The sequence below is a fragment of the Vanessa atalanta genome, chromosome 20 (assembly GCF_905147765.1).
Source record: "Vanessa atalanta chromosome 20, ilVanAtal1.2, whole genome shotgun sequence".
Classification (NCBI taxonomy): domain Eukaryota; kingdom Metazoa; phylum Arthropoda; class Insecta; order Lepidoptera; family Nymphalidae; genus Vanessa; species Vanessa atalanta.
The window spans coordinates 1,137,767-1,164,168 of record NC_061890.1 but is presented as its reverse complement, the minus strand read 5'-3'; the positions used below and the strand labels follow the sequence as shown (position 1 = coordinate 1,164,168).

General features: G+C 32.4%; 1 protein-coding gene across 3 annotated transcripts in view; it reads left to right on the top strand.

The window, feature by feature from the left end:
* The window catches only part of LOC125071844 (Fanconi anemia group J protein homolog), a 76,462-nt gene that overhangs the window by 594 nt on the left and 49,466 nt on the right, over nucleotides 1–26,402 (top strand). For all 3 annotated transcript variants that reach the window (XM_047682245.1, XM_047682243.1, XM_047682244.1), the window contains exon 2: nucleotides 560–671. In XM_047682245.1, coding sequence (XP_047538201.1) covers nucleotides 560–671 — 112 coding nt within the window. The remainder of the gene's footprint in view (nucleotides 1–559; nucleotides 672–26,402) is intronic.

Below are 26,402 nucleotides of genomic sequence, written 5' to 3'. Positions count from 1 at the left end.
TTTAAATAGTTTGTTAAATGACGATTCAAAATTGCTTGTAAAAGCTTATTTGAATAAAGTATATTTTGATTTTGTAGATAAAAAATTTTATTTATTGTAAAATTCTAATTGAAAATTTCCGGTTCAACTCCGGGCAAGAACCACAAATTTTACTCTTACATCATTTATATAATACAATTCATGCTCAATGATAAAGAAAACACTCTGGAAACCTGAGTGTGTGAGATGATATTCAATCACATATAATTAAAACAGCAATCACAAGTATTAAACCTACACTATAGCAGCACAGTGACATTAGCTCCAAAAACAACCTCATTAAACAGACAAATTAGCAGTCTGTTTCTACATTCCCTTAAAACTTTACTTACCATAATAACTTTATTAGAACTAAACACTAAAGATATGTATTTAATTATATTCCTGAAAATTTATATAGTTTGTATATATTAAGTCAAAGTAAAAAATGGACTCTGTTTATCAATATTAGCTCATCCATATTTATTATATAAAAAAATAAAAATCCAGGTTTTAAAACTAGTCTTTTATTTTCTTTTAGGTTATATGTGCTCTCAATAGGAAAGAAAATTGTATGGTGGAAAGTCCCACGGGCACTGGCAAAACTCTAGCACTTCTCTGTGCAACTTTAGCGTGGCAGAAGAAGTTCCAGGGTGAGTCCAAATATTGTTACACAAATTTAAAAAAAAAAAAAACATTTTGTTATTTAATTTAAAAAAAATACAGTTCATTGTTTGTATTCTTTTTTATTTTGTATTTAAAACATAACATTAAATTTGTTCAATATGCTTAATAAAAATAAAATTCCACTTCAATTGAAACAATACAAAACAAAACTTCTTAAAACAAATAATGTGATCATGTTGATTTATTGTGTTATTAATAAAAATAAAAAAAAAACAAAACAAAATCAACTTTTTTCAAAAAGAACTTGTCATTTTATAAATATCTTACAAGTGAATCTATCACTGTTTTGAAATGCGAACTATACAGAAAAGTCTTAGCAAAAATTATAAATAAATTATTAATTAACAATTTAATATTATAATCTGCATAGATTAGTATTAAACATATACTATTTTATATTCAATACCTTCTATATTATATAATGTTTTTATGTTTTAAACTTTTAATCTAGGGATTGACTTATTATTATTATATTTGTATGGGAAATATGAGCCAATGATACTACACTAACATATTTAGATTTTACAAAGCATTGCTAAGCGATGCTTAGCATTAGCTAGTATTTATGTATAGAAAAAAGGTTCCCCAACCTTCGTATTTAATTAAATTAGTGACCACGATATATTTTGAGATATAAACTAATATAAGATATAATGATTAGAGACATCAGTATCGCTGCAAACTTATATATCCACTAATACTTTTCTAAAAATACTGAACAACGTTGATATTACAATGTAATGAACCTATAGTAAAAAAACAACATAAATTAAATTAATAGGAAGGATACACTATAGGCACAGACAAATAGGCTATGAGATTAGATCATTTGTTTAAATAAACATACATATATGATATATAAATTGTAGGTACTTATTTGTTAATTGTATTCGGAACTTAATTTTTTTTTCGAATGGTTTTGTTGTGAAAACTGTGATACTTACTAGTTTACGCACGCGGCTTGGCTCGCATTTGAGAGGTAAGTTGTCAGGTATTAGACATAAAAGGTATCCCATGTCCTTCCTTGAAGTTCAAGTTTTGCTTCATACCAAATATTTCATAGTTCCTTACTTACATTATATATTTTAGCATAAGCTATATTATTGTTAAGCTTAATTAATATTAATTCAGTAGTTTTTACGTGAAACAGTAACAAACATCCATCCATTCAAACTTTCGCCCTTATAATACATATTAGTAAGGATTAAAATAATTCATAGTAGGCATTAATATTAATACAAAAAGGCTATTTGAAAATATGAAAAATAAAGTGTCAATTACTGTAATCAGTATATATTATGAGTTTAAGAATGGTTATTTATTAACATAAGTGGAAAATAACAATTTATTTATTTAAAAATCCGTAAATAAAAATGCATTTTTTAAAAGTTTGTCACGTGACTTAAAACGCCCCTGATTGATCGGGGTTATGATGACGTCACTTCGTCACACGAAAATTTTAACGAAAACGCTTTTTTGACGATATGGCCCTGCAATGGGGTCGGTGACGTCACTTGCCTGTATCTACTCAATCAGTGGCACATATAATCCATAAACATTTGTTGCAAACAAAAAACGAAAGTGCGATTGGATTTAGAATTTAACGGTGATTTATGTAACAAAATTACTTACAAATTATGTGCAGTTCAAAAATATACAAATACGTCGTTAAAAACTCCGCAAAACAACTTTCACTGAGTTCCTTAACCTCTACTAAATAATATAAAATTGATTTTAAAAACCTATTGTTGTTAAATTTGACAGTGTGGCAACAAATCCACGCCTAAAGCCTTTGGATCCTGCGCCTGATATATCTTGTATAGCATTCCTTTTTCACCAAACAAAAATAATGAGGATACAGTGAGTGATGAACGTAGGTCGCGTTTACTTTAGAACTTTAACACCTTCCAAGTTAGTTAGTCTTTGTTGAATACGACTGCCGAGGTCGTTATCGATCTTGAGAACAACCTTATCATATATGTTTTGAAAAACTATTTTATTATTATTTATAAAATTGGAGTGTTTGTTTGTAATATTGAAATAAAAGCTTTTTATTAAATGCATAGGTACATATACTAAAATAAATTGCGGCCAAATAACCCGACTTCCCCCCCCAGGAGTCGGGTATCTATTAAGATTTACCCTGCGTCAACAAAAAAAAAAGGTACATATACCAAATTAACCTTTTTTTCAATTATTGTCTGTCTTTTTGTTCCGGAATATCTCCGGACAGCTGGACCGATTTTGACCGTACTTTCATTGGCAGAAAGCTGATGTAATAAGGAGTAACTTAGGCAACAATAACTTTTTTGTTAAATTCAAACGAGCATAGAGTAGCGGTTTTTTATAAAGGTAGACTGCTAAATGGGTCACAGGGATTGGTCACCACTGCCCATAGACATAGACACGATAAGAAATATAAATATGGTCCATAAGGTCACTCGTACTTCCGAAAATACAATAATACTGAATATTTTCGCTTGGCAGAATACGTGATGAGTAAGTGGAACCTACCTAGATGGGCATGTACAGAGCTCTACTACCAAATAAACTTAAAAATATATTCGATTTTTCCATTATTTGAAAACGATGTCCACGTTGCCGAATTCAGCCACAGCGATTCATCTAGAAAAACTAGCCAAAGCAGAGTATATTATTGTACACAAGTGTATATATTTCTTTATATAGACTATCAATCTATCATATAAGTCCACATCGGTTTAATCATTATTAAATCACTTCCATAATATAAGTGTCTATATAGATAAAGAGATAAAAATAATTATGAAATTGAATAAACAATTGTAATTCATAATTCATGTTAGATAATAAACATTTAAATTATATGATATAACAATTCAAATTCCACATTGGTCCGGTGGCTATCTTAAAAGGCTGCAGATCCTAATATCCTGGATTCAAACCTCGAAGTATGCCAATAGACAATATAATAACAATAAAATTCTTATCGAATAATTAGTAACATCTAAATTTAATTAATGCACAAAAAAAGATGGCTCGGCTTAATCTGCTACGGGAACACGGTCCCATGTAGAAATAGAAATGCCTTTAGTACAAGAGAACTACAGTGGGCGTGCCTCAAATTTTCACTGATATTTTTCCTCTGAAGCTATCCCGTGTGTTTGTTAGAGCTGATTTGTACTTGTATTTAAAATAATATCCATTATGATTGATTTTTTTTCTGCCAAGAAATTCTCAGTGACAGCTCTGAGTTTGAAACTTGCAAGGGTTGACACTCCTATCCCACCTGAAAATAACTCGGAAAGCTTTAAAGCCTTTGGGTCCTGCCCCTATACTCCCCGGTCGTGCTTCGTTTCCTAGTCCATAATATTAGCAGCTGTATATATGAATACCTACAGATGTACCTAATTTCGAAAGTACATCAATGTTATATCAACAGAACAACGAATTCGTACCACAAACGGTTAAGTTATGAGAAGCGTCAATTGATCACAAGTGCTCGCGTGCGCAGTTCGGCGTAACGAACAAACTGACTTATAAATCAAAAATACTGTCACACGACATCGTGAACAGCCTAACACGAAAATTGCAGTACGACCGAATGCATTTGTAGCATGCGAACCATTTGCATCGGATAAGGGCGTAGCTGATATTTTTCATGTTTTTTATTGTTACCTGATTGGCCCATTCATTTTGACAATTGCATCGCGTAATGTGCATTATCCGATCGCTTGTGATTTTCAACATGAATATATGTTTATTAATCGGTGGTAAACTCGAAACTCACCGCAGAACACGAGAGTTAAATGTTTGAAATCAGAATGTGATACCACATTGGGTTTAATCATTCCATTCATTTACACGTAATAAATCGGCGTATCACCGTCAGTCGATTGTCAACATATCGCGAGTGAGATGCGAAGTGAATTCTTACAGAATTGCACTGCTGGTGGACGATGATTTTTGTGTCATCGATACTATGATGGAAATGTGAGGTATTATAAGTGATCCTAACAATTCTTTAATAAGACTGTTTACTTGGCTTTCTCGAAGTTACACACGAGTAACGATAATTTCATTATACTAGTCTATACTAATATTATAAAGATCTAAAATTTGTTTGTTTGTATGTTTGATCTTCGGAACTATTGATACAATACTAAAAAAATCCAATGGTACGTGGTCTATAATAATATTATTATTTCGAAAATATGTCTGTCTGTCTATATTCTATTGTTCTTTCACAGCCAAACCACTGAAGCGAATTTGATATTAGATTGAACTGAAAAAAAATGTCTTTTCCCGGGACTCAAACTATCTCCATACCAAAATTCATCTTAGTTTAAATCAGTTTAGTAGTTTAAGCTTGAAGAGGTAACAGTTAGAGTGTATGTCACTGAACTTCTTCAAAACGGCTGTCCCGATTTTGATAAAAAACGCTTGGTTTCGAATTAGATGATTGTTTTATATTGGACCCGATGGCGCTACAAAATCTGGTTTCTAGGATATACAAATTAAAAAAAATATATCGTGTTTTTATTTCTCATACATACGAAGTCGGGACAAATAGTTCGTTATATATTATAACAAACACTTCAGTTTAATGCAATAATATCGGTTTTGAAATAAGTGTATCGTCCATATTAAATTGTATGACTGCACTTTACATTATAAAACGTTGTCTTATCATCTCTAAATATAAGCTTGAATGTATTTTATATATATATGCATAATTTTCATGTTGTATATTTATGCTATTTAATTTCCGTGGCCTCGTGCTAAAAGGACCAATGTCAAAACTACTATTTATTGTATTTACTTATGATGCTTAGGCAAAAATATATAATTTTTAAATGATTCGGCAAATAGCAGCACAGGATTTTGCATTTTTACTAAAGAATGCAGTTAAGCCCTTTTAGCACCAGCCCACTTAAATGATAGGTAATAAATGTTTTCATATTAATAAAATGATTGCACGGAAAGTTGTTCTCAATGATTATGAATTTTCATATACAACTGTTTTCTGATTTTGTATTTTGAACGACTCTTAAACTCGATCACACTGCCAACAGTTCCAACCCCGAAGTTCCAAACGGTTATAAACATTTCACGCGAACGATAACTTTCAAGTGTCGATACATTTATAAGTAATGTCATTACGACTTCGGAAATCGGAAAATATCAAACTTTTCAACATCGAGACATCAATGATCGTATCGAAGATACATTGAATTACACTGATACACGGCACGAGGAATAATGCTTAATAAAAGTCGAAACTTGTACCTCAATCTAGTATATTTGTAGGCAATTTCAAACGAAACGTTTACGGCAGGTTTTCTCTGCTATAAATTCAATTTAAAACGATGTTTAGCAATTAAATTTAAAGAGCTTATAACTTATAACTTAGAGCTTATAACTTTGTACTAAAGTAAAATCATAATTTTCCTTTGCTTAGTTCCGTGGAGATTCTCTTGAAACGTACTTTAATAATAAGTCCAAAAAAACAGAGTTAGTTTTATAAGAAGTCGCTTCGTATCTCACTCGTGAAATGTTAAAAATTAATCACTTATTTTGACACCAAAAAGCTTAAATACACACATCTTAGTTCCCAATGTTTGTGGCGATGTGTGTATGTAAGGATTTTGATATGTGGTAGGGCTTTGTGCAAGCTCATCTGATTACGTACCCACGCACTCATCAGATATTCTACCGCCAAACAGCAGTAGTCAGTATTGTTGTGTTCCGGTTTAAAAGGTGAGTGAGTCAGGGTAACTTGAGGCACAAGGGACATAATATCTTAGTTCCCAAGGTTGGTGGCGCATTGGTGATGTAAGTAATGGTTAATATTTCTTACAGTGCCGTTGTTTATAGGCGGTGGTGATCACTTACCATCAGGTGGCCCATTTGCTCGTCCGCCTACTTATAAAAAGAAAGGTTACTATAATGTCTTACATCGCCCATGTCTAGTTAGGGGTGACCACTTACCATAATGTAGCTCATTTTAGCGTCTTCCTACACATATAATAAAATCAACGTAAGGATAGTGTAAAACTTATTACGTTTTTTTTAATATGATATTTACTATGGACTATTATATTTAATAGACCCATAATCATTATTGACAAATTAAGGAACCTGTCTGGGTTGCACAAAGCCGTACCATTTGGTATAATTGGCCATTGGCCGAATTTAAATTCTAAAATGTAATAATCCATTACAAACATTTGTTCAAATTTACAACACGCGCTTTATTTTCTAGTTTTAGTTATATTTTGACTGTGCAAAGCAATACGTTGAAATTACTGCGCTCCCCACCCACAGTTCTTGGCAAGTATATATCGATACATCAAATCGTCGGTCTGGAAGGATTGTATACTCTTAATTTTAATATCGCACAACACAAAATATTTATTGCACAAGCGGCAGACTTATGCGGAAAACATTCTAGGAGGCAACCTTCAAAGTTCAGGAGCGGGCGATTGTAGGTGTGATAGTTTTTTTAATAAATTAAAGAGCAAAACTTCGACTCTGTTGTATTATTGACGTTTTAGAATTGAATTAATAGAAGCTAACTTATGATTTCATATTTACAAGCTAAGTTATAAGTTGTTGCAAAAATTAAAGTAATGTCCATTGAGGACTCATTTGTGTTTTTTGGACTCAATGAAAGCAAAATATCGAAAACAAAAACTGTACATGCTAAACACTGCAGAAATATAAGAAATGCATTCCAAGTCTTAATGTGTTCGCGTTTGCTCGGATATTTTTATTTTACATATTGATCGGCAGTCGGCCTTATGTCTGTAAAAAATAATTATTATGATGCTTGCCATTTAGGCATGAGGATTATTATTATTGTATAATAAGTCTGTATGTGAAAGGATTTGGTACTTGTAGAAATGGTTTAAATTTTATCCAGTGCAATCGTGTCCCTAACGGCTTCAGTGAAAAATACTTTTTCTAATTAAAGTCAACGTCAATTTTAAGGTGACTTGTCTCCTGAATTAGTGAGAAAAATAGTCTCCGAACCATTTGGTTGTGGCACGTGTCAAACGAAGCCCCTAAAATTCTTGGTCACGATATTCTTTCGCCAATTTTCTTGTGTCAAATGTCTTGACGTCTCAATCGTGTTCCCCTACAAGATCTGGACGGTTATTTTTTAAAGTTTTTACTTCGTCACGAAACATTCGCGGTTTGATTTCACGACACACGAATTTAAAATTATACTACAGATAACGATCAGTATCAGAAAACATAATAGATGCAATTGATATATGTTTATTTTACGTATGCGTCACGAAGAGGCTTTCTAGCATTTGTCTTGATTTCTATTGGTTGAAATTGAAGATTGAAAAAACTTAACGAAGCCTTTAAAGTAAAACCTTTAATTATATGTATGATACTACGGTCTCCAACAAAGTTGATAAACTGGCTGCTGATTGACACAGAACCTTGATATATATAATGGTTAAGTGGACGGGTCACCTGATGGTAAGTGGTCACCATTGCCTATGCAATTCCAACTTTGGGAACGTTTTAAATGTCACGTCCAATATGCCTATTGTATGATTGTTTTTTTAAGATTCATTTTTTACATTAAATTTACATTAACAGCTTGTAAATTTCCCACTGCTGGGCTAAGGCCTCCTCTCCCTTTAAGGAGAAGGTTCGAAGCATATTCCACAACACTGCACCAATGCGGGTTGGTGGATACACATGTGGCAGAATTTCGTTGAAATTAGACACAGGCCGGTTTCCTCACGATGTTTTCCTTCACCGCCGAGCACGAGATGAATTATAAACACAAATTAAGCACATGGAAATTCAGTGGTTCTTGCCTGGGTTTGAAACCGCAATCATCGGTTAAGATGCACGCGTTCTAACCACTAGGCCATCTTGACAAAAGATTCAGTCAATCAATTATATTATGTGTATCCCCATTCCTTACTAATGAAAGTCATAACAAAGACGGTAAACTCACAATGGAGTTACACTGAGACTTGCGTAGAGCTACGTAGGCAAATACATACGTTATTACAATATATATGTATGGTGGCACGTTAACAACAGTAGTTATCCCACGGCTGTCCTTTCAGGTCAAGCACGAAATTTAATCTAAATACAAATTAGGCCAACGAAAAATCACTGGCGCTTGCCCGGTCTTAAACTGCGACCTTCGATTAAGTTTTACGTCGTCTGACCACAACTCTATCTCCGCTGAATACAATGATGCATTAAAACGGGTTCTATTCGACGGTTTCAAATGTCGACTCACAGTCATTACCGTATTACGTGCAGTTTAACGTACTCTTTTAAGTCCCAAACGATATTTAAAGCTACCTTATAATTTTGAACGCATCAATTACTCGGGAGCCCGAACCGCACGGGTACGACACGTCGCCGCCCTAACATGTCTTTGAGCTTCCCTCATCCAGTCTCCCTTTACTTTCACCGCTTTTTTCCCATTCCGCGTAGCTGACAACCCTTTTGCTAAATTGAATTAGAATGTCTCTATTTAGAATATTCTCTTGTTTCCGAACTGACGTTTTCGTTTAAAACTTTAGAGGATACTGCGAAATGTACAAATTTATCAACTTCTTGAAATTTTTGGATTTAACAACAGGCAGCATTTAAGAATTTGTGATTGTGTGACGTTATACAATATAGTCTTCGAAATATTGGAATCTTGATTAAATTTTCATGAAATTGGCTCCAGCGATTTGAATAAAAGTGGACGAACATAAAATTTGAGATAGAAATTGATACGGTACAGGAAATTTGTATTCAAAGCATATTATCTAAATTTAGAAGTTAGATAGTTGTGGCAAATTTAAAATAATGTATTGATAAAAAGAGTACGAGCACTGCTAGATAAATTATATGACATTAAATGCAAAAAATAAATATTTTTTAATGCTCATTGCTCAAACACAAACATACCCCCATCACTATCCATACATACATGGACATAAACATATCGTCAATTCAAAAATGAAATCGCTATACCGTGAAAATGGTCGGGACTTTTTGCTTTTGGGAAATGAGGTTTAATATGTTTACTTTAAACTTCATTACCCAGAATCACCATTTTAGCACTTCAGCTGTTCTTGTCAGGGGAATAACGATTTATTAAATTTAATGAAGTATATGTCACCAGCGAAACGACTCCAATTGCTATGACCACTGCGTTCGTGTGATTGTAAATACAAAGACAATCTATATAACTGTATGTAGTAAATAATACATATAAAAAACGTCCTCTCTCAATACAAAGAATCAACCTAAGCTAGAAGTCTGCGCTCTGTCCACACAAAATAAATCTGTCTAATATCTTCTTCATTTCTATGCCAAAGAAGAAATAGGAAGGCAAGTACGTTACGCATATGTATGTGTGTGTGTGTGTAAGTGTATTATGCATATCGATCCAATTAGAATGAGGTTTTAGACGTTTTGATATTAGCATTGTGAACAAACAGTGCTTAAGTACGGCTTACTATATCAAGACGAGGTACCTCCCGCGTTGCGTTAATTTCCCAGCAAGGGTTGCCGCCGATGTCGTCGAATCGTAAACGTTATTTATGATGCCGCCGGCCGATTATTGCCGCGAGCTCGCTCTTCCACTCATTTGCATACAAATTTATGCCATAGTGATCATAACCTCCGACTTTTAGCTTCCGTGCTTCATCTATGGGGACGGATTTCCAAAAATTAAACTACGATACCGGGAGTCGTGGAAAAATTTACATAATTATTTTAGCTATATCACGATACTCCGAAAACATGTGCTGACTGTGTATCAACCAATTCGCAAATCCTTACTATCATAAATGTCTTAAAAACTTTTATCCTGGATCATACGACTCTTGATCTAATTCTCCGACATTTTTAATAATTTTCAATGAGCAACTTACTGTCCTATACATTTGTGAAAATAATTGACTTATAACAATATGATTTTATGATAACAAATAACAGTCAACTATGACTTTAATTTCTTTAAATGAACAATAATTAATAACAAAACCCAATTAGAACGACTAATTTTCTGTGATTTATAAATTGTATTTTCGAAACACCCAAACTTCGCGCCAAAAAGTAAACCCAAACTTCTGTGACAGGCTATCGCGCGCTTGTTTTTTTTTTTTTAAATTATAACGCTACAAGGTATTAATGCATTAGGCGCTAAGAAAATATGTATAGGCAAAACAAAACAGTTCAATACCATTGTCCTCTGTCTGTCAATCGTGGATTTCAATATTATCAATCTCTTACTTCATTAATGCGCCATCAACCTTCGAAAATAAGAAGATACGTCCATTGTTCCTGCAGCTACACTGGCTTACTCGTTCTTCAAACTAGCACACAACATTATTAAATATTGCTGTGTGGTAGAAAATATGTGATGAGTGGGTGGTGGGTTAGTGGTACCTACCCAGACGGGCTTGCATCAAGCCACCGGGTATATACACGTGTATACAAGATATAATTATCAAGTGTTTCATCTCATCATTCGATTTATCAAGTGTTTTAACAAATGACGCTTTGGATTGTATAATTTATATAAAAACCAAAGTTCTAAATATCATAGACGGTTACCGACGACCGATTTTGATAAACTTTTTACTGTTACTATCCGTCCCGGCTATACACGTGTATATACGACTTTTAAATAGAACAAACAAATGCAAGAAAAAATAAAATTCTTGGCTTTTCTCCACTATAATATGAATCGACCTTTTTATGATATAAGCCGCATTAAAATCCCTTGCCTAGTTCAAAATATCTAAGCGTACAGACGGCGGGTAGCGACTTTGTTTTATACTATGTAGATATTGCGTTTTATTTAACACTTATAGTATACCATAACAATATATACATCAAATGAAATAAATTACAAAAATAATTAAATAAAAAAGCACGCTTATCCATGAGAGAGATAAATACAAAGACATAGAAAATTATATCAATTCTAAATAATAAACTTAAATGTTAGTACATTTATTCAAAACAAACTATCCAACTAGTATGGAAATTAAAAGCTAGTGCATAGAACGCGATCATTTCGTGACTTCCAAAGGGTAACATGTAACAGTAAAATAAATACCATTATTGCCCGATTTAATCTGATTTCGTTCGGCTTCCGTTATAAATTATCCAAAATTTGTATCTGGGTATTTTGTACTTAAAATTCTGAAATTATTGTCAACGTGTGTCTGCTGAACGTTTTGTTTATAGAATATAATCAAATGTTTTCCATTGAAGAGCCGAGATGGCCCAGCGGTTAAAATGCGTGCATCTTAACCGATGTTTTCGGATTCAAACCCAGGCAAGCAACACTGAATTTTCATGTGCTTATTTTGTGTTTATAATTCATCTCGTGCTCGGCGGTGAAGGAAAACATCGCGAGGAAATCTGCATGTGTCTAATTTCAACGAAATTGTGCCACATGTGTCCACCCGCATCCACTAACCCGCATTGGAGCAGCGTAGTGGAAAATGCTCCAAACCTTCTCCTCAAAGGGAGCGAAGGCTTTAGCCCAGCAGTCATCAGAAAGTGATCAAGTGGGCAGGATATAGTTTAGTGGACAAATGTGTGCTCAAAAACAAGATTAAGACTTAATCCAGGGTGCAAATAACATCAATCAAATTATAAATCGGATTCAACAACGGCGCGGACAGAACCTCTTTGGTGAAACCAAAATCGGGTTTAAAATATTCACAGTGCTAAAAATCCGAAGGCACGCGTTGGGGTACCTCGCTGACCAAGTCAATTTTATTATTCTTCAGACAAGGAGAACAAAAGTGTACTTTATCTTTTCTCACTCTCGTGATCCATAAGTAGGTAAATCTGTCACCGCTAATATCTGAATTCTATCTCAGGAAAAACAGCTTTATGTATTCCTCAAAACTCGGAAGTCTAAACACTGCTATCTTTAAAAGTCGACTGCTATTGGTAATTCCTTGAATGTATATTCAATAATTTTTTGTGATACCTAATTTGAACCAAAGACATGAAGATTCCACAGGCTTAGAAGCCACTAAGACTACAATGAGACGGTTCTATAAATAATAATAAGTACAGACAATACTGTAGAGGATGAGAGATTTATTTAGTTATTTATAGGTAGGCTTACAACTATGTAACACTTAAAAACAATTTCTTCTTTGATATGAGTGACAATTATAGATATACTTACTTAGGTACACATAATTTGCTTAAAAACTTATTGTCTATCTTTTTAAACGAATACGATATTTTAGAATCTAAAATAACAATAAAAAAAAAATAAAGAAACTACCAATAAATATTCATAAAAATTTAAACTATGAATTGTACGGATTTTTTTTTTCTTAAATTTTGACAAGGCATCAGAAAAATATCAAGATTCACAATTTTAGAACACATGTTATTATGCTTAGAACGAAGTCTGTTCATAGGACAATTATGAAGGGATCATTCGATTGAACGGAAATTAAAACCGCAATCATCAACTAAAAATATTAAAATGTGACACTAAACAGATTAAAAAATAGGCAAATACGACAAAGTTTCATTCGTCCTTCACGGAACAGAAATGACATCGCGTGCTCTAACTTTGTACGACTACAACCGATGCAAGGAATTTTTTTTTTTCTAAGTCACCGTAATAAAAGTCTCAATTCCAAGTAACACGTTTGACAAATTTTAGCTTCACTGCTTTTATACTAATGTTAATGCATTTTTATTATTAGGTATACAATAAGTATACTTTTAGCTTTGAATATTAATGAGCAATAGGTAAACAGTAAAAATAGCTAGCTACCCATATCTACTTCGTACGTTTCGAAAAGAGGTGACGTTTTAAGTTTCCAAACCGATTAAAAAAAAAACGAATTGTAATAAAAGCTGAAAATTAAGGATAACGTGTTTTTTTATAAATGAGAATACAAGAAACCTACCGGGTCCAAGTATAGCTAACAAGAATCCAGGTGGTCCAATATATAAAATATGTCAAAATTGGTCAAACCGTTATTGGGGACGAACTAGTCGCATTAGTGTAGTTTATTATTTATTTTAAACATATTTTTTTTCGCTATGTTGCGTTAACTAGTATAAATATTCATTAATATTCATCAGTAGGTATTCAATTGGACGCGAACAGCAGGACGTGTGTGACGTCATCATTGACGTCGACCGATAATATTGTTACTATGGAATACAATGAACGCGTTTATTGTTGTTATTTCAAAACGGCTTAGACCATTTTTTCCGATTCACGATAACGTACGAACAATCAAAGTGGGGCGAATCCCAATTAATGTTTGATTGAGATTTATATTGAGTTAAAATTCTATAAAAAAAAAACAAACATACAAATGTTTCAATAGGTCCAAACTATTTTATATATTTTACAAATGAATGTTAACTTTAAACTATAAATTTATTTTAATGATATATTTTTAAATGTCGCAAACTCAAAATTGTTCAAGAAGTATTCTTTATTCAAATATAATTTCTCTTGCGTGCAATTAACGCCATTAATTCACAAGATTAATTTAATAAAAAACTAACACCTATTTCGAATTCTACCGAGAAACTGCAGGAAATAAACAAGTTACTCTTTTTCGTGAATCATATACAATTAAAATATATGTTCTATGAAAATCAACGAATACTAACTCCAAGCTATAATGATTTTGTACATAATAGTATTATGTCTTAGTTATTGATATATTTATAACGTGATAAGCTTTCAAATTATTCATTTGTAAATAATGATGATATTAAAGCTGCCACTTGCCAACTACACAGGACATAATATTCTTATTGTGTAAAATTGTGTGCGCAAAAATAAGTCCACTTCACAGACACAGTAAGATTTCAGAATCTACGTGTTTTCTGAAACATTGGAATTTTACCTATCACTGCTATCTTCCAAACTTCAGTCCGCCGTTCAGAATTTCTTAATTTCGGTTTACTCTTAAACTTTTATCAAACCAATTCGGCGTGGAACTCATGACAACAGGAACTGCAACCTAATTAGCTTCACTACAAACGAGACAGTCGAATTACCCACATATGGGAGTACAGTACATACGACGTTTATATAGTAACTTAGTAAAATATTATAAATTAAATTAACATCAATTATTTAATCCACTTACGAGACCCTTAACATAAAATATTATTGTCCATATTTTCCGAACCGTTAAACCCGTTTCGACGGCACGTGCTTCGTGCGCATCATTTCTACCCCCTAATCGAAGCTATTTTTAAAGGTTTTTTTATTCCTGAATCTTATTCCAAATGGTAATTTTACAGTTTTAAGCACGTCACTCTGTTAATATGATGGGCGTTTACCGTACGTTTCGTGACTCGATCGGAAACCTTCATTTTCGAATTAGTATTTGTCTTTTAATATATTTTTTTAAATTGTATCGTTTCTCGGTCGTAAATGTAAATGGGTTGGCAGTTGGCTACGGGGTACGCTATGCACTGATTGTTGATTTATGGTGGAAAATTTCGCTGAATTCTTTTCAGTTTAGAATTGTATCGTGGAACGTATTGTCGAGATCAATTTGTCGTATTGTTGAATTAATGGAATCGTTGTGGAATCGTTGTGGAATCGTTGTGGAATCGTTTAAAATGTAGACATTTATAATCGGTATCATAGAGAGCAATGAATTATGTATTTGTTTTCATTATACCTACTTTTTATTTACCATTTATTTCATCTGCGATCCATGAATCCTGTATAATTCTTCTTGTATCGATATTAATGACGCTAAATATCATCAAAACAATGTTGAACACTTCTTATTTTGTATATTAAGCACGGGAAATATATGCAAAATAATCAAACTTTTGAAATTAAAATTAAATATATCTGTTAAGCGCCATCTATGTGCGGATTGTAAAACTACTATACCAACTCATCGGACAGCTTACACCTTATGTGTAACGCCATCTCTTGAATATTGTTGGAACTTTTTAGTTTGGTTATCTTGGGTATCGTATTATTCGTTCTTTTTAATTTTATTTGTTTTTTTTTTTTCTAGTTATTGATGAGTGAACGGTTTCTTAAATAAAATAACAAATGTTTTTGCTAAATCCTTCCAGATATTTACTAATAAAGTCTGAAATTTGCATGCCCGATTGGTTTCCACCTTAGTAAAACCTACGACATCATTGAACTTTGTAAACCTTCACTTCGAGTCAATAGAAAAAGGGACTGCTATCGCATCACATACATAATATATTACAGCGGTGGAATAAGAAAACTAGAACAGGCTTAATATAAAATATAAAGAATACTCGACAATACTCCGTTGTGTCCTTGTGTATGTGCCTATAACATAAAAGACGCTTAACTTTTTAAGAAGATTACAAACATTACAAAATATAACTATAACAATACTCTGTGGGTCAAATATTTCAAAGTATAGGAAAACATGTCATATAGAGAATCGAAAGGCAGATTTTTAGACCCACAATATCCAAGGAAGAAGAGGGGGGTAAATTAAAAATATTAAATTTTTTTTCTTCTGCTTTATCTCTGCTCTAAGTCGAAAATAGAGATACTTTTTCGATGATTTTTTTTCCGCTCTACAATTTAGGTCACAAATTTTTCACCTAACGTTGATTTAAAAGGTCAAAATTTTTACCTCCAATGGGTGATGGTTGATAAAATCGATTCGTATAATGTGACGACCAGGTCTTAGGCATAAAAAAGCGTATGCTCTTCCTTGGAGTTCATGCTTGTTTCATAACAAATTTCATCAAATTCGGTTCAGTAGTTTCGCCATTAAAAAGCAGACAGACAGACGGTGTTACTTTAGCATTTATAATATTAGTATAGATTAAGTTTAATTGAAAAAAATATATATTCAAAGTGTTTTGTTTAATTTACGTAAATAAATATTTAAAGTGTATCGCAATAGGGATGATTATGTTAACGATGTCTTTATTTGCGATTTCGTAAAATGGCTCGCTTTCATAATCCGATAAAACGGCAAAACCAAAGGCTTTAAACTCTCCGAGACACAGTCATACACACTAACTTACAAACAATCAATAATCCTTCAAAGTAGAGGCGATCAAAGTGGAATGTTAACCCCTAAATATTAACAATCTTATCCAAACGATTGTTCAAAAATATCGGATAGAGTCTATTAATTTATCTGAGACGACATAATTATTTTTTTAAATAATCCTGTTTATATTCCATATAACTATCAAATGAAGAACGCCGACGTTATATTTCTATTGAATTATATTTGATATATTTTAAATTGTCAATGCAGCAATTATGTTAACATTTTACAAAGTCATTTTTAATAATAAAATTGTGAGAAGGATCATTCCATGTTCCCACTTTGAAGTGGAATCACCGTTCGTAGGATTAATTTGTAATAAGTTTGAAGAAAATTGAAGTTAATTTAAAAATCATTTCGGTTTTTTTAACGCCTCTGTCTGTCGCAAACGTAATTCTAATCCAAACATAACAAGTCAAAAAACAATAAACAAAACAAAACAATATTTGACATCGAATTGGTCGATATAACTGGTTATTGATATGAGAATAGTGTTGTACCTACCATAAATAAAGATACATTAATCATGAACTGTTAGTAATGTACAAAATTTTGTCCCTTTGAGATGATTAAAAAACGCTCTAATAGCTGACTTTTACTTATAAGCCGAAAACCAAAGACCGATTTGTCTATTTCTAACTTCAAAGGAGACAAACTTTCTTAAAAACTTTCATCCCCAATATTTCTCTCTTGGGAGGTGAATTTTCAAATTAATTATAAACACCATATTTTACTGATAAACAGAAGACTAAAAACGAATTTCCCTATTTCTAACATTAAAATTCTCGATCTTCCCTACAAATTTTCATACCTAATTTCACGTTCTGTAGGAGATATTTTAGAAAAAAAGTGTTATCACCTGTCTTTTATTCATTATCGTAAGCTAAAACATTTTCAAAATTACAATGTTAAGTGAGTAATGAATTACCCCATAGAATGATATTCTTGAAGAATCTTTGCTAGTTCTTATTCCATAAGGAATCCCTGTTCATAATTCTATAGTTAATCCACTGTTTAGTCAGTGATTTTAAAATGTTATTAATTTAAATACATTATTCCGTATTTTGTTTTACTATAATATAATATGTGTAGTGTTTATGTATGTATGTTCATTTGTAGTTGTCACCAAGGATATTATGTAACCGAAAATATATGTTATCCGAACTAACCGTCTATCCGAAAAAGTTTTCGAATAATTTTGTTTTAGTAAACTGTTATTATAAAAGAGACTGACTAATTGTATTTTAAGGCTGTTTGATTTTTTTCTGTGATAATACCTAATACCAAATAAGACCCTACAAATAAGGTCAAATTGTTACCGTGTAATTATTAAAATTTCTAAATAATTCGTTAGTGAAACTTACCGAAGCAATCGGATAATACCATATAATTTCGTAACCGTATCTAAAACCGGTAAAATATTATTCATTTATAACCGTGTCCATATCCAGATTCGAAATCTTGTGTGTTTACGCATCACCCACACCTGAACTCAATTTTCAGATATCCTAAACAAAGTTGCCAGGGAGAAAACAATAAGGTAAAAAATAACTCCGCCCGTGTTGTGTAATTACATTATCCTTATCATGCTTATTTTTAATCTATGTATACTTGGTGGTATGGCTTTGTGCCGGCCTGGGTAGGTACCACCCACTCATCAGATATTCTACCGTCAAACAGCAGTACCCAGTATTGTTGTGTTCCGGTTTGAAGGGTGAGTGTGCCAATGTAACTTCAGGCACAAGGGACAATATCTTAGTTCCCAAAGCTGGTGGCACAACAACGATGTAAGGAATGAGCGGTGGTGACCACTTACCATCAAATGGCCCATTAGCTCGTCCGCCTACATATATCATAAAAAAACGATGTAACGTGTAAAACAGAAACTTAAATAAATACATATCGTAGAGTTATATGATTGCACAATAATTTCCATGCAATTCGCTTCACGCAAACCTCTGTTGACATGTGACGAGCTACTCCCATAAAAGGATGCTTATCCGAATTAATTCGTTGCAATTGTTGAAAATGCCCTCAGAGAAAAAACCTTTGTCGGAGCAACGGCAATTTGGCATATCAATTCTACTGCCTATGTATTAATTACAAAGAACACCGACAATACTACGTACTTATTACCGCTATAACTCTACACACCCCTTGAAATCACATTTTAAACATAAATCGTTATCGACCTTAATTATATCACATACAGTTCAAAATTGTTTAACGATTAACACTAAATTTGCATATGAAAACAGCTACTGTTGTTTTCGTCGTCGTAGCAATTTCGATTGTATGCTTTTAGTGTTAAAGTCTTATTTGGCGTGTGGATGCTGTAACGCTAGGGGTGTGAATTAAGATATAATAAAAGCGACACAAGAGGGGAATGTCACACGAGCGCTTAGTGTCAACCTCATGTCTTTGAAGTTTCATGTAAAATGTTTGGATGGGTTTATTTACGGGACAAATGGCGCCCATGTTTTTGTTTGGGGCGTACTTTGTGAACCGACTCCGAGTACATAGTGACATGAGAGAGGACCGCGTCGTTTAATTAAATATATTTAAAAGTACCTTTAAGTAATGTACATTGAAAAAGGCGTTAATTAAAAGATTTTTTTTAATTGACAGTTTATCGAAATTTGCAATTGATAAAGTGTATTTTATACATTTTTTTTATGACATCTAGAGCATCAGTGCGTAAAAGACAAATTTCTTCGAAATCAGTTTCCTTCGAAACATGAAAAAAGCGTATTAAAACCTTTTTTATTAGGAAACTTATTTATTAATAGCCGCAATTTTTGTTCAGATCTTTAGAAAAATACCTTCCAATTAGTATGTGTGCTCCCCTGTCTTTATATTCCTTTTTAATAATTTACAGTTAAAATCTCGGTTTTAACTGTAAATATTTAACCAATTAAATATACACATACTTTAAAAATAAAAATCTTACAAATCGATTTTAATGACAATCAAACAATACAATTTTAATCTGTTTACGTAATATTTGTAATTTACTGTTGAATACGTGAATATTACGGTCAATAAGAATAAGATCACAAACGGCACTTACGAACGACATAATTGTAAGAGGACGTGTTATTTTGGTATATACTAAGGACAAAGGGCTTAGGATTTCTTAATCAGAAATTATAATTAATAATTAGGACAGGATATAATAACAGGATATATAACATACATATATAATTGTATTTAACTAACTTGTAGTTTTAGATGTTGAAAAATATTAACTACTGAGTTTCTTGCGGGTTATCTTCGGTAGAATCTACATTCCGAACCAATGGTAGCTTCACTTAATATAGTTTGTTAAATGACGATTTAAAAGTGCATGTAAAAGCTTACTTGAATGAAGTATATTTTCTTTTATTTTGTATTGTTTGATCTGCGAGAGCAAGATGGGAGAATCGATTACTGAGTGAATAATCTTATGCAAATATATCAGGTGAGGATAATTCAGTATATGTATATGTTATTGTATACTAATGTGTGACGTAGATTTAGTCTGGCAACACAATCTAGATCGACTGTCAGTTGATTTGCACTAAATGTACACGTTAGATAATCATATACCGGTCACACATTATCGATATCTTAGAGATTTAAATGATAACAGTTACGTCGCACATAATATAGTCATTGTAAACGTATATCAGTTACAATTACTATCAAAATATACTTTATTTAAATTAGTGTTTTTATATTATTAACGCGAAGGCCTGTATTATATAAAAAATTAAATTAAAAGTAGTTACTATACAAATCATGACCGCGTGGAATCCGATTCGAAAATCGCGTGATTTCAAGAATGCTAGCAGCATTTCCCCGTTGAACCGTAATACCGATCCTCTGGGCAAAAAATGAACCAGCTCTCCTGTCACCAGTGGAAAAAATGAGACAAGATAGATACGTAAAATGCTTAATGTAAAGCGAATATCTTAAAATAAATATAATAGGAAAAAATCATGAAATTATTTTGTTTGATATATTCAGTGTTTGTTATTGTAGCAAAAGGGTTGTAATTAACATATAAAATATATTTCATTAAGACCTTTTCGAATTTATGCATGCAAAATTAAATGTCTAAACATAGAGCAGTAATCACATCCGCTAAAGAAAAATAATAAAAAACGGCCAATTAATAAAAAAAAAACATGATCTTTTTAAACCACTAGTAACAATAAAACATACTGATTGCTTCCTCCTTCATTCAGTAGCTCACTTACAACAATTCCGAGGGCCCTGGGTCCCTTTCAAGTGTGACTGACGTGTAGAGTATTCAATTTCCTGTACGGTTGACTTTAAGATGCTCTTAGCTTTATGTAAAATATATAATACGATTTATTTTACAGTAAATAAGTGTTTTTTTTTATTAATACAATACAATATCCACAGATTATAAAATGAAGGCAGATGGAGTACGCGGTACATTAAAGTAAAGCAACTAAAGTGAATACAAAATGAAAGCGAATATTTTTTCGTAGATACGACAGTGTTGTCACTTAAATTATTCATGATTGATGTATTAACAAATTCTTAATAAGTTAACACTAACGAGAGTTTATATTTGCGCAAGTTTATAGCCGTAGTTTTTGAGTTCATCGCGCTCAGACAGACAGACTGATAGATGGACGCAGCTTGGGGAATTGGTTTTATAATATACAGCGATTATAATAATTAAGAATAAGCTTTAATTATTAATGTTATTTTAACAGATATTTAAATTAAAGGTCAAGTTGAAAATATTTAAAAATTATACCTGTATCAGATGTTGTTATCAAACGTTTCTTTGTTATAAAAGCAAAGCTTTACATATAAGGTTACGTATATATTTTTAACACAACTTTCTTTCTTTACGTTGACAAAAAATAAAGGCTTCAGGCGTATAAATATTTTCTGATAAGACGAGTAAACTCACAATAGATTTAACGTTCAATCAAAAGTAAATATCAAAAAAAAATGCTGAAATTTTCCATTTTACCGAGGATGTTTCTTTAGGAAACAAGTTTTACTACTATTTGTTTTTTTTAATGTGTAACTCTTGTTTAATATTCTAGCTCACTGTATTTATAACTAAGGAGGTTTTAGTGGCTTATTGATTCCATTATATAATAATCATAATAACTATTAAATAATGTACAAACCACAACTTTGAAATTTGAATTACAAATTACTTATTATCATACTAGCTTCCGCCCGCGGCATCACCCGCGTTTGGGGAAAATGGGGGGGGGGGGGTATGTTAGCTACCCTATTTCCTTTTCTGACAACATGTAAAGTTGATGATCGGCTGAGTAGTTAAGGTGTGTATGCGGAACAAACGATCCAGCTCATTTTCTCATTTAGAATATTAATTAGGTTAAGGTAAATGAGAAAAAATGTTTTTTTTTAATTCGTCTCCATCACTATCGTGCGCGCAAATAAACCATCTGTCGTGCGCGATACGCTCCGACAACGGTTAAACATTTTTTGCCAAATATGATCGAGTTTAATCCGTAAATCGCCTGAGGCAAGTGTATTTTGGGGACAAATTATTTATTTATCTGTGACTGACATGCTCTTATTCGAAAATGTTAAGCCTTTTAATGTAGCGATATAAAAAATATCTTTGTTCGTTTCGAAACTAAAACTCTTGAACATCGTTTCATTTGCAGAATAAAAAAGTTTTTTATAAAAGTTTTTTTTTTTAATCTTTTTAAATAGTCGAATTGTGTACATGACATTAGAATATTGAGCCTTTTAAAATTAACATGTCGAATGCTTATTACATTTAAATAATTTCATTATTTTAGGTATACAAGGTACCGTTTAGTTTATTTTATATATATTCAAGCAAAAGTTATGAAAACTTAATAGTTTAATCAAAAATGTGCACTCGTAGAGAATATAAGCGGATAAAATATTATTGTATTTAAGTATCATATTTAATTTAATTGAATGAGAATGAGTAGTCTAGTCCTATCGATTCTTCTCGATAGAATCTACAATTTAAACTAGTTTTACATTGACTGATAGTCAAGTTAAAAAAATACTAAAAACAAATTTTAGATTTTTTTTGTGTTTCATCACGAAAGTTTAAAAAATAATGATTTTGTCCATTTTATTATTGATTGGTTTTAAGATGATTTATTATTTTATGTATAGCGATACCGCGGGCACAACTATTACATAATAAAGCAAATTGCCCAAAGCAAAACGCTTACAGAAACGTCAAAAAAACTCAATACAAAACATTGTCACAAGCAAAACGATTACACGAACATGTTCTAGTGTTACTTGTGATAAATCCAATTGTAATAAAAAAAAAGCATTTTAAATTCGGAAGGATAGTTGATCTTTTAAGTCCATTCACGTATGCCGTTTTGGATTGTCAATTTTTTTTTTGACAATGGTCTTAGATTGTCAGCCGAGATTGTATTTTGACATTTTCATCCTTTTCGGCCGTATTGCCGGCGGCTAATCGTTCGTAAAGTATATCAATAGATTTGAAATTAATGCGTGGGTTGTTTTGTCGTCAGTTCGCCTCAAGGTGGGCCCTTTACTAGATCACGCTAGAAACGGAGATGATTTTATTATTTAAAATATTATTTGATGCAATAAATATGAGTGTTTTGAAGAGAATTAATAACTAACGTTATCTATTTAAAAATAAACGAGCAACATATTATCGAGAAGATTTTGTGACAAAAGTTTCTGTAATGATGATATATAAAATGTTCTACACTTTCTGCCAAACTTCAAACAGTTGCTGATACATTGTCACCTTTTTCAGTTCGCAATGTCCATATTAACTTATCTTATTAGCGAAACCCTTTAACACTAGCTTTGTAAACTTAAAAAAAAAGCTATCCACATTCAAATTAAAACTAATATGGTCCAGTGGTTAGTTAATTTTTAATCAATGATCAAACACAGGAAAGAATCAGTGAGATTTTTTTATGATTTAGGTAGGCGGACTGTTCAATGTGTCACCATATGGGGATTCACCGCGGCCCATAGACATTGGTGCTGTAAGAAATATAAATCAAACTTTACAGTGGCAATGCGTCACCCTTTCTAGGATCACAATTTTAGAAAGTACTAAGTATTGCGTTTTGGTGGTACAATATATGATGAGTGGGGGGTACTCACCAAGACGGGCTTGCCTAAAGTTCTACCACAATTTCTTTTGCTTTCAAACTTTTATCCAGATGGTTGCGCCACGTGTACATCCACCAACCCACATTGAAGCAGCGTGGTTGAATAAGTCCCAAGCGTTCCCCTCAAGGGGAAAAGACGCCTTCCCCCAACATTTACATGTCTGACAAATTAACAGACGGTTACATATTCTAAGTAGTACAAAAGCATGCTTGTTATAATATTATCATGATTATTATTATATTATATCAATTGAAAATGGATGCTATTCAATGAAAAGGCGCCAACGCACACAATGGGCGATACAGAACTTGAAATTTCTTTATTTCCTACCCGATGAGATTTAATAACGTTTTGTTAGAGCGAATGCTCTTTTTAACGAAGGTCTTATTTATAAGTTAAGCCAAATTCCGTTGAACTCCTCGGGTTTTTTCATTCAATACCTTTCAACAATATTAACTATGAATTATCAAGGGTCGTAAGCTCTTTATAAATTGGCCACCTCAATGGCTCCAGTTTGATAAGTTGGCTTTTGTTATTAAAATCTTCGGGTAATTGTGCAGAGTTCGGTTGCATTAACGTCTTAAGTATTGATTTATAATATTACTAGCTGAAACTGCGGCTTTACTCGTGCGTAATTTATAAAACACCAACTTCCAACCCCAGATTTACCCCCTTTGGGGTCGATTTTCGTAATCCGTCGAAATTAAAATGCATAGCAGATATGTACACCTTATAAGGAACCTACCTGCCAAATTTAAATTCTGTAGGTTACAGTTTCTGAGATTTCGTGATTAATCAGTGAGTGGTATTTCGCTTTTATATATATATATATATATATATATATATATATACAATTATACGAGTAGATAAAATCTTTTAAGATATTATTTTATTTCAACATATTCTGTTGCCGCTATAACAAATACTAAAGACAATAAAAAATAAGTAGGACTTCCATAAAACAGACATAATTTTTTTTGACGTTTTTATAGGTACGGAACCCTTCGTGCGCGAGTCCGACTCGCACTTGGATGGTTTTTTTTTATTTATTTAAAATAGGAATGAAGGCGCGCAAATAACTCATCTAAAGGCAAGTGGTCACCACTTCGATCGTTGATCGTTTCATTCCCAAGGTCTGTCTATCAATATTAACACACGAAATTTCCATAACGGTTTTTTTTATAAATTTTGCAATTTAGTACATTGAACGTTTTCTGGGAGCCTTTAAAATCTCCATAAATAACAATTAATTATTATGGGAATGAATTTTATGATGTTTATAAATATTAAAAGTATTCGTTCATTCAGCTATTACTGTTTCAAGTCAGGATGTTCGCCGTAACAGAAATCGGTCATGTACCTACTCACTTTTAACTCCTACTACTGAATTTTCTACATGTTCAGATAAAATAAAACAAATTTCAATCTACCTGTTATATAAGTTTGAGGACGAATATTGGCGCCGAAGGCTATCCGGACCTCAGCTCTCTGAACAGACGAGCGCTCTAGGGTTTGTTGTGTTAAAAAGAATCGTCGAAAGTTAAGTTGTAAGTTGAACAGCATATTAAAAAAAATATATTTTTGAATCGACAATACAAATAAATAATATATTAATAAAATAAATAATGACTGTCGCTTTTCAATTTGCTCTTGATAATGTTATGTATGTATGCTAAAACATAAACGATTTTACCAGAATTTTTTGACGCTCGTTCTATTAATACTAGGAACAAGCGTAAACTTGTTACTTTAATTACCCGATTCCAAAGAATATATAATATCTACGCGTCGCGACTTCACACGGGTACAATAAGTGCGTTATATACCTCTTACCTATATTGGAGAACAAACATAAAAAGAAAAATTGCTTTTTCCGGCTAGGAAAGTTGTAATTCTCGGCTTTTCTCGACTATCACATACATGTACCATGCACAAAAGTCTTCCTCTTGAATCCCTCTGTTAATTGATGATAACCGCATTTAAATTAGAGCATAGTATAAAAGATTTTTTTTTATGAATTAGGTAGGCGGACGAGCAAATAGGCCACCTGATGCTAAGTACTCACCACCGCCCATAGACAATGACGCTGTAAGAATTATTAACCATTCCTTACATTGCCATGCGCCAACAACCTTAGGAGCAAAGATGTTATGTTCCCTGTGCCTGTAGTTACACTGGCTCACCCTTCAAACCGGAACACAACAATACTAGGTTCTACTGTTTAGCGGTAGAAAATCAACTACATGGCGGGAAATGTATTTTTATACTATGTCGAGATTATACGGGTGTCGTTTGCTTCTCACCTTATTTATAATAATAACTAATGAGATGTTTTCTTTGTAATGTCTAACCGAGAACTTCTTAATAATATTCATAAAACACGATTTCGAAGGTACTTAATATATAATATTCTTATACAATAGCAGGTTTTCCTGTCTTTAATTTAGTTTATTTACGTGATAAGCGATGATATCATATTCTTGT